This window comes from Manis pentadactyla, chromosome 1 (assembly GCF_030020395.1).
Source record: "Manis pentadactyla isolate mManPen7 chromosome 1, mManPen7.hap1, whole genome shotgun sequence".
In the NCBI taxonomy this organism is placed as follows: Eukaryota; Metazoa; Chordata; class Mammalia; order Pholidota; family Manidae; genus Manis; species Manis pentadactyla.
Genome location: NC_080019.1, coordinates 230,097,312 through 230,121,700, shown reverse-complemented (window position 1 = coordinate 230,121,700; position 24,389 = coordinate 230,097,312). Strand labels below are relative to the sequence as shown.

Here is a 24,389-nt window from a genome sequence, read left to right as displayed (position 1 = left end):
CACTTCTACCTGGAGGTGTCTGTAAAAGGCTACATGAGTAAGTTAGCATTTGCAACGAGTTTTAAAAGAAGAAGAGGATTTCAGGTGGAAATGTGGTTTTCCTGGGTAAGTGGGCCTAAAAATAAAGAAACAAACAAAAAACAAAACAAAGATCCTGAGAAACAGGAAGACAAGGAAATGATCAAAAGAAAAAATAGGAATAGGAAGTGGTCCCATTTGCCCAGGGGTTATGAGATCAGATGGAGAGAAGTCTGGGGAAGCAATCAGAATCTTCAGCTAAGGGCCTCAAATAGCAAGCTTTTTTATTCAGTAGTTAGCTTTTTTATTCAATAGTCACTGACTTTTTTGAGTATGGGACCACTTTTAGGAAGTCAAGTCTAGCAGTTTGTTTTAGAAACAAATTTTTCTTAGAAACAATTTTTTATGTTGTGTTGTAAACTTGTAACTTCTATTCTCTGGAGCTACATACAAAAAGGCATAGGTAATGATATCTACCCAGTTCCTTCAACTTGTTCTTCAATAAAGTGAACATTTATGGTGAGTTTATTATGTTCTAGGCATTGGCCTAAGATCTTCATATGCATGGGTCTCATTTAACTCCCAAAAGTCCTCAGAGGTAAGCACTATTCTTATCTGCATCTTACAGATAGGAAGAGGAAGGTAAGTAAAGTTACTTGACTTGCTAAATTCATGTGGCTAAGTAAGCCACAGAGATGGAATAGGACCTCAGGCCTGTCTGATGCCAGAGACTCGTACTCTTGAGACAGGGACCCTGGATGTAGTCAGAGTAGGGTGAGGGCCTCCGGAGGGGGCAGGGCGCGGGATATTTGCAGTCAGAGCAATGCAACTACATGCCAGGAAACCCCCCTACTAAAACTCTATGTTAAACATTGAGCTCTAGAATCATTCTTCAGTGAGATCAGTTAATGTTCCCCAGATAAAGAAGAGTAGCACATGTTTTATTATGCTAATCATTTGTAATATGTGTAAGATTCACTTTAGCATACTAAAAGGCCCAGGCCTATGTGCTGTCTTTCCTCCTTCAGATCTGAGGAGGTGATTCTGCAAACTGAGCAACTAACTTAGCACGCAGACCCAGCTGTAAACAGCATAGTAAATAAAGGGCAGGAAGAATTCCATCTTAAAGATAAGATTGCATTTTAACACCCAGGAAGTTCCAAAGGCAGGATTCTTTAGCAAATTGACAATACCTCAGTCCACCTTGGGGGCTGGGCAGGCAGCCTTTTGATATGCTCCCAGACCAAGGCGCCGTGTCCCAGAGAGAAATCAAGGCAGGAAATTTCTTATGTTAAGTTAATTTTTAATATTCAGGGACCACTTAACAAGTCCACACCCCTAAGTATTTTCATGCTCTCGAAAAATCCTCAACTGCCTATAAAACCCCCTAGACAACGCACCACTACGGACTCTCTTGTCCCCTCCTGGCGTGAGCTGGGAGCTCTGTCCTTTCACTTTATCTCTAAATAAAAACCTGTACCTTGCTCTCCTACCTTGACTGTGAAGCTCATTCTTCGGCTCTGCAAACAAGAACCCCGGCATCAGTCTTGAGAATGCATAAAGCTTCCTTTAAATGAGATACTTTCAAAATTCCTCTCTCTCCTCTGTAGCTATTATAGCTTATCAATATCCCTCTTTGAGCGTGACCCCAGAATTCCAGATGTTTGGCCAGTGCAGAGTGAAAATTCTAGACATTCTGCATTTTCCTTTTTTAGTAGCCTCACTTCCCTGTGGAATCTTGCAGAGCCTGAACTAAAATCCCAAAGGCCTTTTCACATGAAGAAGAAAATATGCATGGAATATCCTCCTTCCTTTTGTACTTGTTAATCATTAGAGCCCAGACCTTACTTGCTTTCACCCATCATTATCTCTCTGGTCAGCCCAGCTCTGAGGGATCATTACTTCCAAGGAATTTGCCTTAGGCGTTGGTATGCTAGTTGGCACTTACTGACTTGCACTATAATTATCCTAACACACATATGCCTGACCTCCTTGAGCTCTTTAGCTGTAAATGCCACCCTTTCATATAACAACAGTTTCCTGTAGTGTGTCTTCCCCTACTGGCTATAAATAAACAGAGCTGAGAAGACTATGAGAATGAGTCTTTTCATTCCCTGTCTGCTTTTGCATTCTGTGTCAACAATCAAAAACAAATAAATATACAAAAACTAGATAATTTGGAAGGACTGTGTGAGAGAATATACACATCGAAGGGAGAAAGGCTGGTCTGAATCAAGAAGGAGGTGGTGGCCAAGGAAGACGTGACGTGACTCATTTCTGGGACTCTAAAAAACTACAAAATGATTTTGGCTCAACCAGGTGTTCCCAGGAACACTCCTACCTCACTCCTGGAATCTGCTCTATCCACAGACCTCACCCCACCTTTGAAAGAGGGAAATCTACATTCCCATGGCTTACCAATTAGAGGAAGCAAGGGATGCAGAATCACAAAATCTATGGTCATCCAGAAAACTGTGTTTCTGGTATAAACACCTTTCATTACAAACATATTCTTCCCAAATAAACATGTGGCACTTCTAATCTAGTATTAATACAGCACTATGCTTTGGGTAGTTCTGAGCAGTATTTTTTATTATACACTCAAATGAGAGAGCTACTGCTTACAGATCAGTAGGAAGCACAATAAGAGATAAAGTTTCCCCTTAAGAATTCATTCATTCACCAAAAATAACATCCCAGGCACTCTGCTTTGTGCTGAGATCTCTGTCCGTAAGCACACCAAAGCAGAATAGAAGGGCAGTCACAATACACACAATACACTGTGTTGTAATGTGCTCTGCGATCTCTGCTTAGGAAGTCCTGTGCTTCTGCTTTTCCTTCTGCCTCCTCAGTCACACTTCCTCAATCTATCTGCTGGTTGGCTCTTCTCTATCCAACATCCAAGCATTATAATGCCCAAAGGCCTGGGCCTGGGCCTGTTTCTCCTCTCAGTTTTTCATCCCTCCCCCTTGATGATTTCAACTATTGCCCATAGCTTTAAAAATCAGCTACATTCTGCTGACTCCCAAGTTTGTTATGTTATCTCTAGCCTAGACTTCACTTATCTATCCCCCTGCCTACTTAATACCCTTCCCCTTACAGGGCACACGGGCACCTCAACTCCAAAGGAGAATTATTGCTTTTGCCCTCTCCCCCATCTCTTGGATTTCCAATCTTCTGTAAATATAGCTATGATCCACCTTGTTCCCAAAGCCAATCCAATAGCAGTTCTTATTGATTATGGATCCAAAACATACCCTCTGCAGATCTACTTTCCTCCTCCACTGTGTCCAGCCTTATCCAAACCACCGCAGGGTCTCATCTCTGCCACCACAAGAGCATATTACCTGATCTCCTTGTTTTCCAGTGAAGGAAATTGCAGGAAGCAATTGTGAAATTTATTTTTCACTCAACTGTGGAAAATATATTCATGGAACTACAAGTAGTTCAACATGACAATGTGAGCTAATGAAAGGTTTGGAGTAAGAAAAATATGTAATTCCAAAGCAGCCCCCTTCTTTATTCTCTAAGTCCTGTTGAAACATTGAGCAGAGTCTTAGAAATGAAGGGGATAAAGGATCTCTAATAATACATATACTGACTAGTTAATATATACCTTATAAACTTGGATTTAAATGTGATTAAATGACTGACAGATGAAAAAATGTAAATACAAAGAAATATGATTAACAGACCTGTTTAATTGTAAGGAGAGTAAATTTAGCCAAAATTTCAATTATTTAACTACCAACATACAATCACTGATAATGCAACAGACAGTAAAACTTAGGTGTAAAAATATGTATAAATCGGGTGTACCAAAAAAGGAAAGAGAAGACGAAAGAGAAGCAGAAATCTACCAGAGACAAATTTGATAGTTCAGTTAGGTCAGAATCTTACAGGTGAGGTTCATGTCTTTTTCTTCTTATTTATCCCCAGAGCCCAGCAGTCAGGTTCCTAGGAAATTCTTGGTAACTGCTGAATTATCCTGAACCACCTCTGACAGCACAGCCTTTGATGGCTGGTACCTAAACTGGTTTTAATTTCCACTAAGTTGGAGGGGGCAGGCAGGATGTTGGACTATAGTATCTTTGGTATAAAGATATTAAATACTTGTTCAAATGCAATGCTATGTATAGAGGCCCAATTACCTGATTTACTTTCAGGGCCTAGCATAGTTATAACATATTGAGAGGAGGAATAGCGTGCTGCTTAAAGTATGTGACCTGAGACCAGACTGTGGGGGTCCAAACCTCAGCAGTGTGGCCTTGGGCAAGTTATTTGACTTCTCCACCCCTCAGTTTCCTCATCTGTAAATAGAGATAACACTTGTACCCATCTTCCAGGGGAGCCTGAGAACTGTGGGTGAAGTGATAAAGGAGCACTTAGAGTACATGCTGCTGAGCACAAGCACTCCATGACAGTCACTATCACTATGATTACTTTTTTCAGTTGTTTTCCTACTTGAATTCAAAGATGGTATTCTATCCATCAACAACCTACACAGTCAAAGCCTCTTAAGAGAATAGGAACACTAATCAATTCACTTGAATTCCAAACGAGATTTCCTAATATGCTACTTACACCAACTGATTGATTGTCTTCTGCTGCTCCTTGGATCTTCGGTAATTCAACAGCTTGCTTTGTGTTGCTGTGTCGACACCTATGTCTTCAGGGGGACGGACAATGGGAGGTAACTTCAAGTTCAAAGCCTCCTTTTCTGCTGCAATGGCAGCCTTGTCTGGCTCTGACATCTTGGTCCCCTAAAGATTAAAATACTCTACACACTGAGGAGAAAAGTCCAGAAAGCCGATATTGTAAAAGCTGGCCTTGATATATTCCTAACATCTCTTACATATCAATACCAAATATTCTAGGCCCTTTTACATCTTCTCCCCAAGTATGGTATCGACCTAAAGAACGGCAGTTGCACAAAGGACAGGGATTCCTGGGAGAGCTCTGCCACCCACATAATATGAACAAATAAAGCCAGTGACTAGCCAGCCGGGGCTTCCATTTCCTTGTGGATGAAATCAAGTATCTGGATTAGATGCTCTCTACATATCCTTAGTTTTAAAACTGTGGGTTCAAATTTTTCCCTAAGATATAAGTCACAACAACAAAAAGCTAGTTGTTGAGGTATAATGTCTCCCCCAAAAGCTGGTATTGAACATCAGTAATATATTTAAACTTCATTGGTGTATCTTAGTCTTACTACCTTCCTAGAAAGTGATACGATGTTACCTGATCAATTACTTAAAACAAAAAACTTTAATTCATTATAAATGAATTCATGTTGAAAAAGCAAGTTCAAGGAATGAGTTTTGTATGTGTTTGTTGGGTTATTTAATAGAAAAATTTTGATAGTCCTTATATATATCTTTACTAGAAATAGAAGAATAATTTTATTTAAATTCTAACATGAGTCATTAGATACAGGAAATAATTTCCTGACAAATATTAAGTACATTGGGAATAATTTCTTCATCAAGGTTGTGAAACAGTTTTCCCTAGAATTTAGCATTTTCTATAACATTACATAGAAAAAAAAACCCCAGAATGGAAAGAAATGTAAATGCTCAGAGATCATTTAAGGATTGTAATCATTTTTTGTCATATTCCATTGGAAATAAATTTGATATCTATGGTCCCTCTTACATATTTATAAGTTTTTATCTAAAATATTTCACTACAAGTTTATCTATTTTCCAGGGAGGTCATTTTTGGCATATTGTAAATGTTGACATTACAATAATGTCAACATTTAAGTGCAAGTATATAGCAGAAAACACAGTAACATACTGTCCCAGCTCCACATTTCCTCCAGTATATAACTAAATAAAGTATGCAGGTAATAAATATGTCACACGAGATCACTTCCAACCAGAACATTCTACAAATTGCCGTTTGGCAGACAGAAGGCTACAAGCGGTATCGATATGAGGAACAAATGGGATTTGCTATGGAATTTGTATGGAATTCCGTGTGTCAGGAAAATAAAAATTAGAAGAGACTTCCTTTAAAAAAAAAAAGTGATACTATCTATGGTCAAGCAAGAATAGGCATAGTTACCGCATGGGGAACCTAAAATGCCATGTAAATGCTGAACAACGAACTGTGACACCAACCGCATTTGTCCTCGGATGCCCCTAGATTTTGGAGAGTCCTGCTTTGAAAAAGAGTATTTCTGCTGGCACCGATCTCAACTTCCTGCCCTGGGAGAGGGGTGAACAGAAAAGCTGAGCCAAGGACGCACCTGTCTGATTGGCTCTACTTCCCGGCTGCGCAGACGGAAACGTTCGGGGAGCTTCTCCGCTGGTGAAAGTTAGAGGGAAGACGAGGAGTGAAGCCTGCGGACCCCAAGGGCTGTGGCCGAGCTGGGCGGTCCGCTGCCGCGTAGAAACAAAGTTGTCGCCCTGGAAACGGTCGCGGTCGCAGCTGGGGCAGGTCGCCAAGAGAGGCGGTTGCTGAGCTGCAACGGATTAGGGTCACCTGTGTAGAGAGGCACTCGTTACTGAAGTAAGTGGAGGGGTAGGTGGGTGAGTTTTTCATCTGCCTGCCTGGAATCAGGATATTCACACTATGGAAAATTGCAAACCTGGAAATTTGAATCTGTTGGAAAATAGATTCATGTAAACACTTGGCTTTCAAAGGAGGATCAGCTCTTCAATTGGCTGCGCAGTGACTTCCCAGTAACTACAGTAACTAATCAGCCATGGAATTCATTTCCTGTATTTTTTTAAGCACTTTTCCTTGGCAAAAAATGATTATGGTGTATAAATTTTGTGTGTTTGGAGAGAGAAATGTCAAACTTTGCAATTTGCAGCTGCACAATGGATATTCTACCTAAATGGTAGCCTACATAAATACTTTGTGCATAAATAAAACTGGGTGATGAATATATCCTGGTGGAGTATTGATGGCATATTCATTCAACAAATATTTGAGCATCTTCTATGTGCCCATCACCACGTAAAGAATTTTTTTTAACGTAAGTTAAAAAGACAAGACACTCTTGTGTCTGGCACACAGTAGTCCCTCTAATAATAGCATTTGAGCGAGTCAGTGAACAAATTAAACATCCTCATAGCTTGTGACAAGTAAAAAACTCAGACAAGATCTCTGAAATAAAAGGGTTTGTTGTGCTGTTTCAGAGGCTGGCCAACACTGAGTCCCAGGACAGGCAGTTTCTGCTTCACCAGCAGCAAGGCCAATGAACAGAAACAACTTGTCCGCCAGACCCAGGAAACAGGGCACATTCATAAGGGGTCTCAAGGAAAGAAAGTTGTTAAAATTTACATTGGCTGCAGATAAAGTGGGCTAAGGGGAAGTCTGGGGATGGGTGCTTACTCCACGAAGGCTCGTGGTTGGTTGCTGGATGATGGTCAGGGACTGTTCACCAGGAAGGAGGTTTTGGTTCTGGGGGCCTTCCAGGTAATTGTTGAGAGGACTTCATTCAGGAACATGGGGCCTCTGGTTAGCTACAGCCCGCGGCTATAAACTGACCAACTTCCCTTATCTCTCTCCCCGATTCTCTGGTTCTTTTGTCCCTTAATTTTAGAACATCTCAGAATCTTTCCTTATGACTTGTAAAAACAGTCTGTAGAAAACAAAATACTTGTACAGGTGCGTGATGGTTTTATGGCATGTCCATTTGGTTGAGCTAAACTACAAGGTCAGAGGGGAGGACAGCAGTCTTTCCTATCACACACCCTGCTGCTCCCAGTTAGTCAAACACTACATGCTGTTGTGAGATTGTGCAGATGCAATTCAAGTCCCTGGGAAACAGATGTTAATCTAGGGAGATTATCTGGGTGGGCCCGATTCAATCAGTGGAAGTCCTTTAAAAAGGTTTAGGCAGATCCCAGTTTGAAAAAGACAGATGCACCCCTATGTTTATGTCAGCACTATTTACAATAGCCAAGATATGGAAGCAACCTAAGTGTCCATCAGTAGATGAATGGATAAAGAAGATGTGGTACATATACACAATGGAATATTATTCATCCATAAAAAGAAAGCAAATCCTACCATTTGCAACATGGACGGAGCTAGAGGGTATTATGCTCAGTGAAATAAGCCAGGTGGAGAAAGACAAGTACCAAATGATTTCCCGTCATTTGCTTCGTTGGAGTATAACAATGAAGCAAAACTGAAGGAACAAAACAGCAGCAGACTCACAGACTCCACAAAGGGACTAGCTAGCTGTTACCAAAGGGAAGGGTTTGGGGAGAGTGGATGTGGAGGGAGGGAGGGGGTAAGGGATCAAGGGCATTATAATTAGCACTCACAATATAGGTAGGTCACGGGAAGGCAGTATAGCACAGAAAAGGCAAGTAATGACTCTATACCATCTTACTACACTGATGGACAGTGATTGCAATGGGTTTGGGGGGACTTGATAAAATGGATGAATGTTGAAACCACAATGTTGCTCATGTGAAACCTTCATAAGATTGTATATCTATGATCCCTTAATTAAAAAAAAAAGATTTAGGCATGCTGAGTCAGATTCCAAATAGCACTAGGTCTACAGATGCTCTCCGCTCTCTGGATCTTTCCTTCCCAACAGCCTGTCCTATAGACCTTGGACTTGCTTAACCAACCCCCACAACTGCATAAGCCAATTCCATACATACATATAACTACATATAGGAGATTATATACATATATATAATCTACTGGTTCTGCTTCCCTCATTAAACTAATACAATGTATCTTTTTTAAGTTTTATGTAGGTATAATTTACATACTATAAAATTCACCATTTCAAAATACATAATTCAGTTATTTTTTTGAGTAAATATGTAGAATTGTACAACCATTACCAAGATCCAGATCTAAAACACTTCCATCTCTGCAAAAATACATATATGCAGTCAATCCATTTAATTTCTGTATGTGATGAGAGGTACAGATCCAAGTGGGTTTTTTTTGCATATAGGCATGCTGAGTCAGATTTTTTTTTTTTTTGCATTTAGGCATGCTGAGTCAGATTCCAAATAGCACTAGGTCTACAAATACTCTCCCCTCTCTGGATCTTTCCTTCCTGACAGCCTGTCCTGTCAGGAAGGTTTAGTGGTTGCCAGAGGCAGAAGGAGCAAACGGGTAGGGTGGTGGAGGAAGTGGGAGAAAAAGGTTAAAAACTTCCAGTTGTAAGATAATCAAGTTCTGGGGATGTAATGTACAGCATGGTAACAAGTTGACCTTTGAACAATGCAGGGGTTAGAGGCACTAATCCCATGCTGTCAAAAATCTGAGTATCACTTCTGACTCCCCCAAAACTTAACTACTAATAGTCTACTGTTGACCAGAAGTCTCACAGATAACAGTCGATTAACACATATTCTGTACTGAATTCTTATAATAAAGCTAGAGAAAGCAAAATTAAAATCGTAAGATATTTACAATACTGTACTGTATCAATGCTACAAGATGAATTGTCTGTCAGTACCTTCATCAATATTGTCTTTTATGATACAAAACACTGTAGATGTTATGAGCTCAATAGCAACAGTGAGGTGGCTACAAAATTATTATAGTATAGTACATTCTATAGTTAGTTTTATGCAATTATAATATAATACTGCATCTTTACATTTATTTACATTTCTTTCGACTGAAAATGGCATCACATAGGGTCTTGTGTGCGTTTTGATAAATTTTAACTTTTTATAATAGTTTTGTGTATGTTTTATGGTTGTAAATGGCAAGAGGCTAGTGTCTACATTTATTTTATGCATCCCTGACATACCTTTCTCTTAATTTTTTCAATATTTTTAGGCTACATGATCCATCTGCATGAAACTTTTTCAAATTGTCACAAATCTCAAAAAATGTTTCCAATATAGTTATTGAAAAAAATCCATGTTTAACTGTATCTACATAGTTCAAATCCACATTGTTCAAGAGTCAACTGTAGTTAACAATGTTATTATATATTTGAAAATTGCCAAAGAGAGTAGATCTTAAAAGCTCTCTTTACAAGAAGAAAACTGTTATTACAGGAAGTGATGGGTGCTAAAATTAATTTATTGTGGCTATCATTTCGCACTATGTTGTACACCATGGACAAATACAATGTCAAATGTCAATTATAATAAAACTAGAAAAAATAGATCAGTTCTTTAAATAAAAAACAAATGGAAATTATTAAATTTTGAATCTGTAAGGAAGATTACCCTGAAATAACATCAGCAAGTATTACTCAAAATTTCTGAGTACTATTACTAAAAACTACAGTATCATATTTTAAAGTTAAAATTATTAAGTTTAAAAAGTATTAATGATCTAGGCTATTAACTGCTGATGTTATTAACCAAAGTGAAGGTAATCAGGAGAAACTAGTCTTTACCTGCTATCTTTCCAGATCTATGTGTAACAAGAGTAATTCCATCAACGGTTAAGTTTGCATTAGTGGAAGTTGGCTTGTGTTTCTTGTATGGCCTAAGAATGGATGAATAAAATGATTTCTGCTAGCCACTTCTCCTTTTGGCATCAGCATAGTGTTGGTTCAATCTTAAAATCTCAAATTTTATTTATATAATAATGTATATAATTTACATATATAATTCTGCTATAATTTAGCCTCATAAAAATATAGCTTCCAACACATCTACTATGCATTCTTTTCAAATCTGCTCAGTTAAAATTAAACTTTCTGTGGGAAGTTTTGACACTTTCAGACATCTGAAAAAACAAAAGGTAGTGAAAAGAAATTACTGAAATAGGGGTTTCCTACATTTCTATTTGTGAAAGAAAGGGTATATATTCATAAATGTGCTTAAGAGTCGGGTGGAGTGATTCCTTATTTTCACTATAGGTGTATTTTCCTCTTTCAAAAAAAATCAATGTATCAGTAACAAGAAAAGAATCACCTTGCCAAATGCTTGTTGGAAGGTGAGAACAGGAGACATTTCAAAGGACCGCAAAATTCATCTTTCTTTTAGAACACAGTTCCAAAGTCTTGTTTTCCTCATGGAAAAACCAGGGAAAAGGGTATGGCTTATTACTAATAAACATTTTAGTTGCAGGATAAGGGAAAGGGGACATAAAGAGAGCATCCGTCTAAAGAAGCGACTTTTCAAGCTGTTCTTTGAATCCACAAGGTCTTTTTTTTTCTTCAGTTAATCACAGAATATTGGTTATATTCAACAAAAATATCACTGTTAAAATACTTTCTTCATCTGGCTTTCAGTGAAGCCACGCTTCATTTCCTTCCTACTCACAGCTATTCTCAGTCTCCTGTCATTGAGCTACGTCAATGGGATTTAATCTCTGTGGACCTCACCTCTGTAAAAGATAGTTTTAGCATCGTCAGCGCTCATTAAGGTGAATGATTACATATTGTTCGTTGCGATAAATGACCACAAAGGCTCAGCTCCGCACGTCGACGCTGGCCCAGCCCGAGGCGAACCCACCACACCTCGCAGGAGGACCAGCGTATTAGCCCCACAGAACACGAGGAGAATATCAGCGTCACTCCCGGAAAAGCTCCAGCCAGCTCTTCAGGGAAGCGGAAGCCGCGACACAGCCCCAGCCACTTCCGGCGTGGCACACCTTCCCTTCCGCCCCTTAACTGCACTTTCGACAAAACCCAAGAGTCTGACATTTCCCTCTGGCACTCGTGTAGTTTCTTCACTTTTACCCTCTTTATGAGTCGAGTTTGGCGATAGAAAATCTGGGAGGGATTAGGGACAGGGGTGGGTATGGAAAAAAGAAGCTGGTGAGGGGGACAGGCGAAAATGCGTGGCGGGAGCACCGTACGCCTTCTCCTCGCCGGCCGGAAGTTGTGGGACTGAATGGGTCCCGGAGCCGGTGCTTGCGGTTTCTCTGTTCTGACCTGACTCTTCGCTGCTCGACCGGCGGTCTCGTCAGCTGCTGGGCTACCAGGTTCATGTGGAGGCTCCCAGGCGCCCGCGCAGCGCTTCGTGGGGTCCGCGCGGTGGTGGAACGGCACAGTCAGGCCGAGGCGGCGACTGAGACGGCTTCGGGTGCGATGGAGCGAGCGGTAGTGCGTTGTGTGCCCTCGGAGCCTAAACTAAGCCTGTCGTTCGCGCTGTCCGACGGCAGCCACAAGAACATGCAGCGCGACCAGAGCGAGCCGCTGGGTCGAGCCCTCAGCCGGATCGCTACCAACGCCCTGAAAGGCCACGCTAAGGCGGCCGCCGCCAAGAAGAGCAGGAAGAACCGGCCAAATGCTAGCGGCGGCGTGGCCTGTGCGGGACCCGGGCCGGAGCCGGCTGCGGCCTGCGAGCCCGTGGTGAAGCTGTACTACCGGGAGGAGGCAGTGGCCGAAGACGTGCTCAATGTGGACGCCTGGCAGGACGGCGCGGTGCTGCAGATCGGCGATGTCAAATACAAGGTGGAGCGCAACCCGCCCGCCTTCACCGAGCTGCAGTTGCCACGCTACATCATGGCCGGCTTCCCGGTGTGCCCCAGGCTCAGCCTCGAATTTGGGGATCCCTCCAGCTCCCTTTTCCGCTGGTACAAGGAAGCCAAACCCGAAACGGCGGAGCCCGAGGGCGGGGGGCCCTCTTCTTTGTCTCCCAATTCGCCCTCTCCTAGTTGGACAGATACAGGTGTGGATGAGCGCGTCTACACCCCCTCTAATGCCGACATCGGGCTACGGCTCAAGCTTCATTGTACCCCAGGCAATGGGCAGCGCTTCGGGCCAAGCCGGGAGTTGGAAAGTGTGTGTATAGTGGAGGCCGGGCCCGGCACCTGCACCTTTGACCACCGGCATCTCTACACCAAGAAGGTGACTGATGACGCTCTAATGCGCACTGTCTCCTACAACATCCTGGCGGACACGTACGCCCAGACTGAGTTCTCGCGGACGGTCCTGTACCCGTACTGTGCTCCTTACGCCCTGGAGCTCGACTACCGTCAGAACCTTATACAAAAGGAACTCACGGGGTACAACGCCGACCTCATCTGTTTGCAGGAGGTTGACCGCAACGTGTTTACGGACAGTTTGATGCCAGCCCTTGAGGCCTTTGGGCTGGAGGGCGTGTTTCGAATCAAGCAGCACGAAGGCCTGGCCACTTTCTACCGAAAGTCCAAGTTCAGCCTCCTTAGCCAGCATGACATTTCTTTCCATGAAGCCTTGGAGTCCGACCCACTTCACAAGGAACTGCTGGAGAAACTAGTTTTGTACCCATTGGCACAGGAGAGGGTGCTCCAGAGATCATCTGTCCTTCAGGTAAACTAGCTCTGCCAGTCTTTCCACATACTCGTCCATTTTTAGGGCCCTGGACGGGGAGGGGTGGGGGTGCTTATAATTGAGATGAAATCCAGATTTTACTGAAAGGTATGTACTGTTCTATCTTCCAACAAATTTCAGCATTTATTCACTGAGCATCTCTAGTGTGCCAACCATGCTGCAGGTGGCCATGAACATGAGAAACGGCCTTCCATGGCATTTAGAATCTAGTGGAGGAGACACATTCTAAATATAACAGCTAGTAATGTTCTACTTGTCGAACACTGTTCTGACATTCTAAAATGCTCAAAATTTAAGTGCCTGGCACGTTTTAGGAAGTGCTCCACAAATACTGGCCACCAATTTTAATTTCTGGCTCATAGTAGTCCTATTCCCATTTTATAGATGTTATTCTTCCCATTTTATAAATGGGATAATGATCAGGGTTACTTATTCAAGTTCACACAAATATGGAGCCAGGATAATCCAGTTTAGTTATATATTCCATCACTGAGCAGGGTGTTAACCCCTTCATAGTTTAAGCCATCTTAGTTTTTAAAAACATTACATTGTGCCTGTGGAGTTTTTAGGTAATTGGTTTTAGTATCAAGAGTAGATAACCATATTTTTGAACACCTGCTGTTTCATGCACCTCTGTAAGCTTATTTAATTGAATCTACATGATAGTTTCCCTTGAGGTAGATGACACTGTCTTTTTTACCAATGACAGAGGTGGTTTAGAAAAAAAAGTCTCTCTCCAGGTCACACTGCTGTAAATGATAGAGTGGGCATTCACAGCTGGTTTGGCCTGACTCCAACGCCTGCCTGTGCCTACCCATTTAAAAAATACTGTCTCCAACCTCAGGGTCACCATCCAAAATGAATTCTTTTCTTACTAGCTGTCTTGTGTTGGATATCTTATGCTTAGTCCTATTCATGTATATCCTGAGAGTTACAACAAAAGTTAAATTCTGTAATTGCAATTACACTTCACCAGTAAACGAAGGATATAAAATAAAATGTCAGGTCACCATATAGCATTAGGTTAAAAAACATTCCAGAGATTGGCAGGCAGCAATTGAACTCTTGGCTCTTTATTTAGGTTTCTGTTCTTCAGTCATCAAAGGACTCTTCAAAAAAGATATGTGTTGCTAATACCCATCTCTACTGGCATCCAAAAGGTAAGTTTTATTGACTTTGGAAGGTGATTTAAAAATGGTAATTTAAGGTATTTTGTAGTTTTATTGAGATATAGATATACAGCTCTGTCCAAGTTTAAGGTGCCTGATAGCATGATTTAAAATGATCAGTTAAGTTTAGCTAACATCCATCACCCCATAAAGATATTAAAAGTTCTTTTTTCCTTATGAGAACTTTTGGGATCTACTCTCCTGACCTTCATATATACCACACAGCAGTGTTAACGATACTCACCAGGTTGTATGTGACATTCCTGGCACTTACAGGTTTTTTTCAACCTCTTGATCACCTTCATTCAATCGCCCTCCCAAATTTAGATCCTGAATGCCACCCAGATACTGTACTTTGTGAGCTTCTGTTTTTAACTTTTAAGGCAGCTTTAGAAAGTACTTACATTATGTTTATGTCCACAGGTGGGTACATTCGTCTCATTCAAATGGCTGTAGCCTTGACTCACATTAGACATGTCTCCTGTGATCTGTATCCTGGCATACCAGTTGTATTTTGTGGGGACTTTAACAGCACCCCATCAACAGGAATGTATCATTTTGTCATCAGTGGCAACATTCCAGAGGATCATGAAGACTGGGCTTCCAACGGGGAAGTGGAACGATGCAACATGGCTCTTACCCATTTCCTCAAACTGAGAAGTGCTTGTGGGGAGCCTGCTTACACAAATTATGTTGGTGGCTTTCATGGCTGTCTGGACTACATTTTCCTTGACTTAAATGCTCTAGAGGTTGAACAGGTGATTCCATTACCTAGTCATGAAGAAGTCACCACCCATCAGGCCTTACCTAGTGTTTCCCATCCTTCTGATCACATAGCACTTGTATGTGACTTAAAATGGAAAGAGATTTGTGTTTAATGGAATTTAAGTCTGTTTTAATACTAAATTTAATATGAATCAAAGCTTATGTGTAACCTTCAGAAAGGAAAACTAGACAGTAAGGTAAACTGTTTACCAGTTATATTCTAGTGTCTTCATTACATGACTTCATAATGTTTGCATAATACAGTTTCTCTACCCTTTTTCCTCCCAACACTTGCAGGAAAAACAAATATATTTATGAAAGGAAAAACACTGAATTACTGTGTATATAAAGTACTTTTTTTTTTTAGCTAGTAATTAAGAATTTTTTTTTAAAAAAAAACATTTGATCCTATAATTTTTCTATCATTACATATTTCAAATTGAATCATGCTTATATCATTAGGGGGAAAGTACAATTTTAAGGTGAGAGGCCTAAGTTCTGGCCCTTGTAGTCACATTCGGGTCTACCTCTACCTCAGTTTGGTTTGGTCAGCAATTTAATACAACTTCAGAACTTTAACAAAAGATTAAAATACACCATTACCAATTTTATTGCTTCTCATCTTTCATTTTTCAATTAATATATTTTCACTATTTTTAGGATTTAGATTTTAGAGTAGGGCACAAATGGACATATTCACTGTTTCTGCAGCTTGTTCTAACCTTAGGATGCAAGCAGAATTTAGTATTTAAAGTGAATAGCAACATAGTCGATTTGATTCGATTGTCTTTATTCTTCCCCATGAAAAATGTTTGTGAATCAATAGGATTTTTGACCATGTAGTAGAGAATACAGTATAGCACATTATGAGAAGCTGTCTACTATTTGATATGGGCTTGAAATTTTGAATGAACCATTGAGCGTTTCTATGCTAGTATTTTCAAAACGGTTGGTTTTTATAAATAGGGAGCAGTGGGGCTTTTGACCATCTCTGAAATAAATTAGTCTTTTTATAGCCTTGAGTGTCAGTTTGAGTTATAAGAAAACATTGTATATATAATTTATACACTATAAAAAACTTAACTATGAAGCCAAACTTTTTTAAAATTAAAAATTACTTTTAGTGGTATCTAACCTGTAGAAAATTGAGCTTTTCTAAGTCATTTTTCACCACACGTTATTATGTTGTAGCTATTGTATTTCTGATGTTCAGAATAACCATAATGTTCTCTCACATTTCTGCATTTAATTTCTAGCTTAAATATTAAATGCCCATCCACTTCAGGAAGAGCTCTGGAAAGACTTTGTCCCAAATTCTTAAATCTCCCAACCCAGTACCTTCAGAATTTCTTCATTTTTTGATAAAGTAGCCTGTACTTTCATACTCTGCTCACTACCCAATATATTAACTTCTAATTTATTGAGTCTGAGAATAAGGTTTCACCTGCACTTCCAATTGAATCTTGAAGTACTTAAAAGTACATGAAGGAAAAATTTAGGTGGCAGTTTTTTGGGATCTTTAGAAAAAGCTATAAATGAAAAACTGCTGCTAGGTCTTCCTAAATAACATTTGTGAGAGCATTTTGACACCAGTTTACAAATATATAATATATTAAAGCCAGAATGTTTCTTTCAAATATTTTTTCTTCCTTATTAAAATTTGTTTTTGGTCTGCTTTCAAACAAACATGTTAACATGATTCTTACAATAGCCTGAGAGAACAAAAAGTGTCTAAGCTAAAAATTGAGAAACATTTCCAAAGAAAAAATCATAACATGACAAAATAGCTCATGCCCATGAGAAAAAAACACACATCCTTATACCATGGCTAGCTAGACTGAACTCTGGTCAGAAAAACTCTAAGCACTTAACATTCAATGTCCTCAATCTTTAAATCTGGTATTTGCTGATTAAACAGTATGATCACCGTATACAAGCATTTCAGAATAGAATACAGATTATCGTTGTGAAGTGATATATACTCTGGTCAAATCTCCAGTATGTTAGTATAATTGGAGTCCAAAGGTAGGGAACACAAAATTGTACAAATAGCATACCAAAATTTCCTTGTATTCATGAGTTAAGATAAAGTGTTATTCAGATAGTAATCTTTGTGATTGAATTTTTCTATTACATTTGGATTTTTTTAGTACATTTAATTTTAATAAAATACGGACAGTCTAGCAGCTTTCTACGGTGAACCACATTTTGTGATGTCATGACTTCTTGCTGTAGGAATTAACATTCCAAAATTTTACATTTTTGATTATAAGTGACAGAATTATATTACACATTCTATGAAATGAATGCTACACAGTTGCCACTGACAGACACTGGTAGTTCATAACTCACTAGCAAACAAATCATTTCTGCCACAATGTGATTATCTTTAACATTTTTATTACTATAATTAGTTTAAAATTTCCAGGAATTTCACTGATTTTTCTGAAAGGACTTAAGGCCTGATAATCATCAGAATGCGGTGGTTTTAGTCTGTAGGTAGCTCTCTAAGGAACAGAGGGGGAGAGGGTCCAAAGAACAACACTGTGGGAAGATCTCCCTGGTGGGAACTCATGTTTGGATCACATTCTCCAGCTATGAAATACAGGCAGAAGTTCCCTAAAAACTAGTCTGGTTGAGTCAAAACCAAAATTCATAATGAAGGTAAAAATTTTTGCTGCTTTTATCAAAAAATCCACAAGACAAGAGAAGTGCAATCAACCACAGTCTTGTGACTGGCTTACTTCACTTACACTTTAAGGTTCTTCCATGTTGTATCTATCAGCACTGTTTTTATAATGAGTATTATTCCATTGTATGGACATACCACATTTTATCCATTCATCAGTTGATGGACACTTGGATTGCTTCCACTTTTTGGATTCTATGATTAATACTGTTCATTTGTGTCTTAAGTTTTTGAGTGGACATATCTTCATGCCTCTTGGGCATCTATCTGGAAGTACAGTTGCTGGGTCAAATGTTTAACCAGAGATGTTTTAACCTTTTAAGGAATTGCCAGACTGTTTTCAAAGCAGTTGCACCACCCATTGTGTATGAAGATTCCAATTTCTCTACATCACCATCTTAATTATTATCTCATTACAGTGTGAAGGGACATCTCACTGTGGTTTTGATTTCCATTTCTGAGATGGCTAATGATGTTGAGCATCCTGTTTTGGGCCTATTGGCCACTTACGTATTTTTGAGCCCGTTTTAAAAATTGAGGTTGTTTTTTTAGAGTACCCCATTCCCATTTAAAAAACCATCATCCCTTACGTTTTCAGGACTATCCATGAGGCAAATCTCACACAGGCTGTGCTTACTACATCCCCATTAACTGAATGGCCCTCAACCCAGCCTAAAAAAAGCATGACTCATCAGAGTACTGGTCAGTCCTGAGCTAGCTTCCTGCCTGCAGATGGCAATGCTAAACCCCACACACCAAGTACTTAGATGCCCAACGTAAGTGAAAGCAAAGCATGAGAACACTACAGAAATCCCCAAGAAGGTCAGGAAGGTGACCGACTCTTACACTGTCCTTCAGAACACAGAGGACCTTGCAGGCATCTACTAACTAGTACAGCTGCTGTAACTATTTACCTGAGTCCAGATGATTACTTTTGCTATTAATTTCTCACAGAAAAACATACTACTAGAATATGACCACAAACATTTTATATGGTTTATAGAAGTAACTAAGATAAAGGGATATTTGTCTAAAATTAACACAGAAACAAAAGGAGCCCAGTAGCCTCCTAATCTTGGTAACTTCAAGTTAGGCACCTGAATAGTGTCACAATGTATACGTTAGAAGAAATTTATTGAGAATATGTTTGAGCCTGGAGTAAATTTTAGAACCAAGTCCTAATCAATTCCATGCTTCTACTAAAGAAGACTTTAAAGTAAAATATTAAGATTACTTTAATGAGATTAATCATGTAAAGCTAGTACTTCATTCCTAACATTTTCCTAAAAATAACTACGGTGGTAATATATATAAATGTCATGTGGGAAAAGTTCCTGTTGTGCCAATACTAATACCAATACTAATTGCTGATCCTTGGAAAACTGCTGGTGGTAGATTATTTCTAATCACTTTCTCAGAATCCGACCTTCTGAATAAGTAATGAGACTCTAGAACTGAAGCATTGTTTCCCTATGTCACATCTTCAGATAATGTCCTTACATATATGCACACTATTCACTCTTTATTGTTAAATCTACATTTTCATATTATTCTACCAAAGTTGGACTTCTGCATTATTGAAACATCTAACATGCCACCAGGAAGCGTAAGCACTTGTTTCCAACGACAAGTCAGAAGTCACTTTCACCTCAATGACTGAGAACCAAAACTTCCACATTTAAGAAAGTTTCATCTGAGACTTCTGGTTTCTGGTTTGGCATGTCAGGAAAAAGCTTGGAAGTTGCCACTCTGTCCTAACAAGTAGAAAAAAGCCAAGCTGAAAAATCAACTATTCTTAGGTCCTTAAGAGAAATGTCATAGGTTGGCAAACCAGTGCCCCAAAACTGAACAGACCAACACCCGAATACAGAGAATTACAACTCAAAGGAGCAGAAACCTCTGCAGTGAGCAGTGCCAGGGTAGGGAAACCTGAACCGGTAACTTTGTGTTACTCCCTCATCTCCACCAGCTTCTCAGTCAATACTGGAGAAAAAAATCCCCTCATGCTTCTGGCAGTGGGAGGGGAAAAGGAACGATTTGGAAACATGCCAGAGCACTCTTAGCAAGTCTGTCCACAGGAGAAACTGACCAGAACCTAACTTACAGGGTAGTTTGACCAGAGCCTAACTGACCAGGGGGAGGGGAAACACCCAGCTCTATGCTAGCCACTCTGTCCCATCCCACCAACCAGGGACGAAAAACAAATTGAGAAGTACATGTGAAGTGAAGTTCACAGTCCAGTTCACTAAAAGAGTGAGACCTATTCACAGGACTACAGAACAGTTTCCCTACCCCCACATCTCACCATGCATGACATTACTGAAGACCTATTCACAGCAGTTCCTTTTATCTAGTACATCATGTCCAGTCACCCAGAACAATTACAAGATACACTAAAAGGCAAAAAACAGTACAATGAGGCAGCCAGCATCAGAAACAGATTTGCACAGAATTATCAGACCAGGTATTGAAAATATCTATAGTATGTTAAGGGCTCTAAAAGATAAAGCAGACAATATGCCGGAACAGATGGGCAATGTCAGCAGAGATGGAAATCCTAAGATCAAAAGGAAATACTGGAGATCAAAAACACTGTAACCAATGAAGAATACCTTTGGTGGGCTTATTAATAAGACTTGACATGACTATTGAAACAATCTCTGAATTTGAGGATATCTCCACAGACACCTCCAAAACTGAAAAGCTAAGGGAGTGGGGGGAAAAGACTGCAAAATACCCAAACAGAACATCTAAGAACCGTGGGAACGCTACAAAAGGTATAACATACACATGAGAACACCAGAAGAGGAACAGAAATATTTGAAACAATTACTTAAGAATTTCCAGTTAATGTCAAAGACACCAAATCACACATTCAAGAAACTCAGAAAATATCAAGCAGGATAACTGCAAAAAAACCTACACCCATGCTTGTCATTTTCAAACCACAGAAAGGAAAAGATGAAGAAAAAATCCTGAAAGCCACAGGAAGCAAATACCTATTGAGGAACAAGGGTAAGAACTGCATCTGATTTCTCAGAAACCATACAAGTGAAGCAGGAAGAGATAGGGTAATAAAATATTTTAATGTTGAGAAAAACCCCCACCTACCTGGAATTCTATACCCTGCAGTTCAAAAGCAAAGGAGAAACACTCTCAAACTGAAATGGATGGTATTTGTTGCCAGTAGACCTGTCCTTGCAAGAAATGTTAAAAGGAGTTCTTTATAGAGGGAAAATGATACAACTCAGAAACGTGATCTACATATGGAAAAGACCAGCATCAAAGAAATAAGTGACAGTATAAAACTTTTTCTTAAGCTAACTGGTAACAGTTTATTCAGAAGAATAAGTTGTATTTGACTATGTATGCTTATACATATTCGTATTTGTGTGTAAGTGAAATGAACCAGTGCAATGATACAAGGCAATGGAGAATTGGGGTTTTGTTAGTTAGTGTAAGGTACACTACCTGTGGAAGGGTACAGTGTTATTTAAAAGTGGACTTGGACCTGGCCTGGACAAGTCAGACTCTGGGAGCCATTCTGGTTCCTGTCCTTCCTGAAGCCTGCTTCTCTAGCTCTTCCCTCTATTCTGGGAGCCACCCCACTCTTTGGCCTAAGAGCTAGTTTCTGTTACTTGCAACCAAAGAGCCTACCTAATAGAGCTCTTTCCATGCTTCATGGAAAACAGTTTGGGAACATGTTTATTGTTAGTTCAATTCTTAGTAACCATGAGCATTGTTTTTTTCTTCTGCTTTCCTTTCTTAGAGGGGTGGCTTCTGTAGACATAAAAGGCTATGTGTTACTTCGGTTTTTTAAGAAAATTGTATTTGCTAACAATAACAACCAAAAAAAAAGTGGATTTGGATTAGTTATATGTATATATAGCAAACACTACAGACAACCACTAAAGTAAAAAAAGAAATACTACGGATCTGCTAAGAAGAGAAAATAATCATATATAATAATCAATTAAAGCCACAAGGCAGGAAAAAAGTGGAAGAGAAAGAACAAAGGCAACAATGAGAAAAGCTACAAATATGGCAGGTAATAATCCAGCTATGTCAATCACCACTTTAAGCATCAATGGTGTAAATGCACCAGTTAATTTTGACATTGTCAGATGAATCAAAAAACAAGACCCAACTAAAAGCTGTCTATAAGCCCACTTTTAATGTAAATATAAAAACATAGATTAAAAATAAACAGACATCAAAAGAACAAGTCATAACCAAGATGTCCAGTAGATAAGCAGATAAACCATGGTACATGAGCTATCAAGCCATGAAAAGACATGGAGAAACCTTAAATGCATATTTTAAGTAAAAGAAGCTAATCCAAAAAGCTACATCTTCTATGATTCCAACTATGTAACATTCTGGAAAAGGCAAAACCATGGAGGCAGTGGAATGAATGATCAGTGCTTGTCTTGGGTTGGGGGTGAGGGAAGAGATGAATAGGTGGAGCACAGAGGATTTTATACAGCAGTGAAAATACTCTACATGATACTATAATGGTAGACTTAAGGCACTAAACATTTGCCCAAACCCACATGTACTCTAGTTGTGAGTACTCTAATGTTAACTATGGATTTTGGGTGATGTGTCAATGCAGGTTCATAGATGTAACAAATGGAACCACTCTGGTAGTGGGTATTAACAGTGGGGGAGGCCATTCATGTGTGGGAGCAGGGAGTATATGGGAAATCTCTGTATCTTAATTTTTCTGTACCTGGAGACTTGTCTAAAAAAATTAAAATCTTACAAAGAAATAAAAGTAGACTGATGGAGAAAGATATACCATGCTAACACTAATCAACAGAAAGCAGAATTAGCTGTAGTTATTTCAGATCAAGTACTTTTAAAACAAGGGAAGTTATCAGAGATAAAGAAGGAGCATTTCATAAAGAGGGAGGTGTCAGTTATCTAAGACATACCAATTATTAATGTGTATGCAGCTAACAAAAGAGCACCAACCTATGTGAGATGAGGCAAAAACTGACAGAATCCCAAGGAGAAATATATGAATCCACTGTATTTGGGAACTTCAACACCGCCATGCACCAGAATGGACTGATCCAACAGGTAGGAAGAAAATCAGAAATGACATATTTGAAATGAACATCACCAAACAACAATCTGACCTGACATCTATAGGATACTTCATCCAAAAGCAGCACAATCCACATTCTTCTCAAGCTCACACTAACATTCACCCAGACAGATCACATTCTGGGCCATAAAATACCCTTAACAAATTTAAAAGAAGAGAAATCATACAGTGTTTGTTCTCAGCCTACAACAGGAATTATACAAGAAATCAAAACAGAAAGAGCTGGAAAATCCCCTAACACAATGATTAAACAACACACTTTTTAAATATATGAGTCAAATAAGTTATCTTAGAGAAATGTTAAAGTATTCTGAACCAAATGAAAATAAAAATACAACTGAGCAAATTTTGTGGAATGCAGTGAAAGAACTGCATATAGGGAAATTTATAGCATAATTCATATTAGAGAAGATCTAAAGCCAACCAATTTAAGCTTCCACATACAGAAACTAGAAAGAGAGCTTATTAAATCTAAAGCAAGCAGAAGAAATAATAGAGCAGAAATTAATGAAACTGAAAACAAAATCAATTTGAGAAAATATCAACTGAACCAAAAGTTGGTTCTTTGAGAAGATAAAATTGGTAAGCCTCTAACCAGACTACAAAAGATAGAAATAACTAATACCAGAATGAAAGAAGGGACATCCTACAAATACCATGGACTTTAAAAGAAAGTTCCATCCTGGCAAATGAAATTTGCCTGAAAAAGCTATTACTACTACATACAAGATAATTCTGTACACATGCTTAAGAAAACTTATGTCTCAGTAAATGAGACACTGATACTCTGAAAAATGAACACATTTCACTTGTTTTATTTTCAAGAATATATATAAGGGTAGGGGGAAAAAAACCCATGGCAACAGAAATATTTAACAAGGTATCAAGACATTACAACAGAAAAATAACTGTATTAGACAAGATAATGGGGAGTACTAGAGACCAAAAAACAAACCAAAAACAAAAACCCAGCTTATTGGACAAAGGGACAGAAAACAGATAACAGTTCTATCTTCAACTCTGACGCTTTAAGGGAACCACAATTCCTCCCCTATGAACATACTTAACAATTATTTGACAATACTTTTTTAATCCAGGGATATAATCAACTGTCCTGTATAATAGGAGAGGTCACAGAGACCTCTTATTGACCAACACTAAGTTTACATTTGTGTGAATAGTAAGCATACACTTGACAGTGTTCATAGTCATGAGTACTGAGGATGTCACTACATTAGAACAGTGAGAGTGACTCTGTAAATTTGCACTGCTTGCAAAAAAGGTTAAAACACAGGGAAAAAGCATTATAGTGGTTATCTCTCAATTTATAGTTTTTCCCAAAGAATGTCACTTCAATTTGAAAAAAATGTAAACCCTTTATTAAAAACAAAACGATGAAACAGTTAGAAA

General features: G+C 39.2%; 2 protein-coding genes across 7 annotated transcripts in view; one reads left to right on the top strand and one right to left on the bottom strand.

Moving 5' to 3' along the window:
* Nucleotides 1–11,490, bottom strand: part of DNAH12 (dynein axonemal heavy chain 12) — a 164,524-nt gene extending 153,034 nt beyond the window's left edge. For 5 of the 6 annotated variants that reach the window (XR_008999525.1, XM_057508311.1, XM_057508315.1 and 2 more), the window contains exons 1-3: nucleotides 11,309–11,490; nucleotides 6,275–6,510; nucleotides 4,603–4,805 (exon numbers count right to left, since the gene is read on the bottom strand). Coding sequence is in view for 4 of the 6 variants with exons in the window: in XM_057508311.1 (XP_057364294.1) it covers nucleotides 4,603–4,772 (170 nt within the window). In the remaining 2 variants the exon portion in view is untranslated. Of the gene's footprint in view, nucleotides 1–4,602; nucleotides 4,806–6,274; nucleotides 6,511–11,308 lie in introns of those variants that run through there. The other variant, XM_057508320.1, reaches the window with a different exon arrangement.
* A 256-nt stretch (nucleotides 11,491–11,746) lies between these two features.
* On the top strand, nucleotides 11,747–15,561 carry PDE12 (phosphodiesterase 12). Its single transcript, XM_036878142.2, has 3 exons — nucleotides 11,747–13,222; nucleotides 14,325–14,403; nucleotides 14,836–15,561. Exons 1-3 carry the CDS (start codon nucleotides 11,915–11,917, stop codon nucleotides 15,288–15,290), a joined length of 1,842 nt encoding a protein of 613 aa, XP_036734037.1. The 5' UTR covers nucleotides 11,747–11,914; the 3' UTR covers nucleotides 15,291–15,561.
* Nucleotides 15,562–24,389: the final 8,828 nt, after the last annotated feature.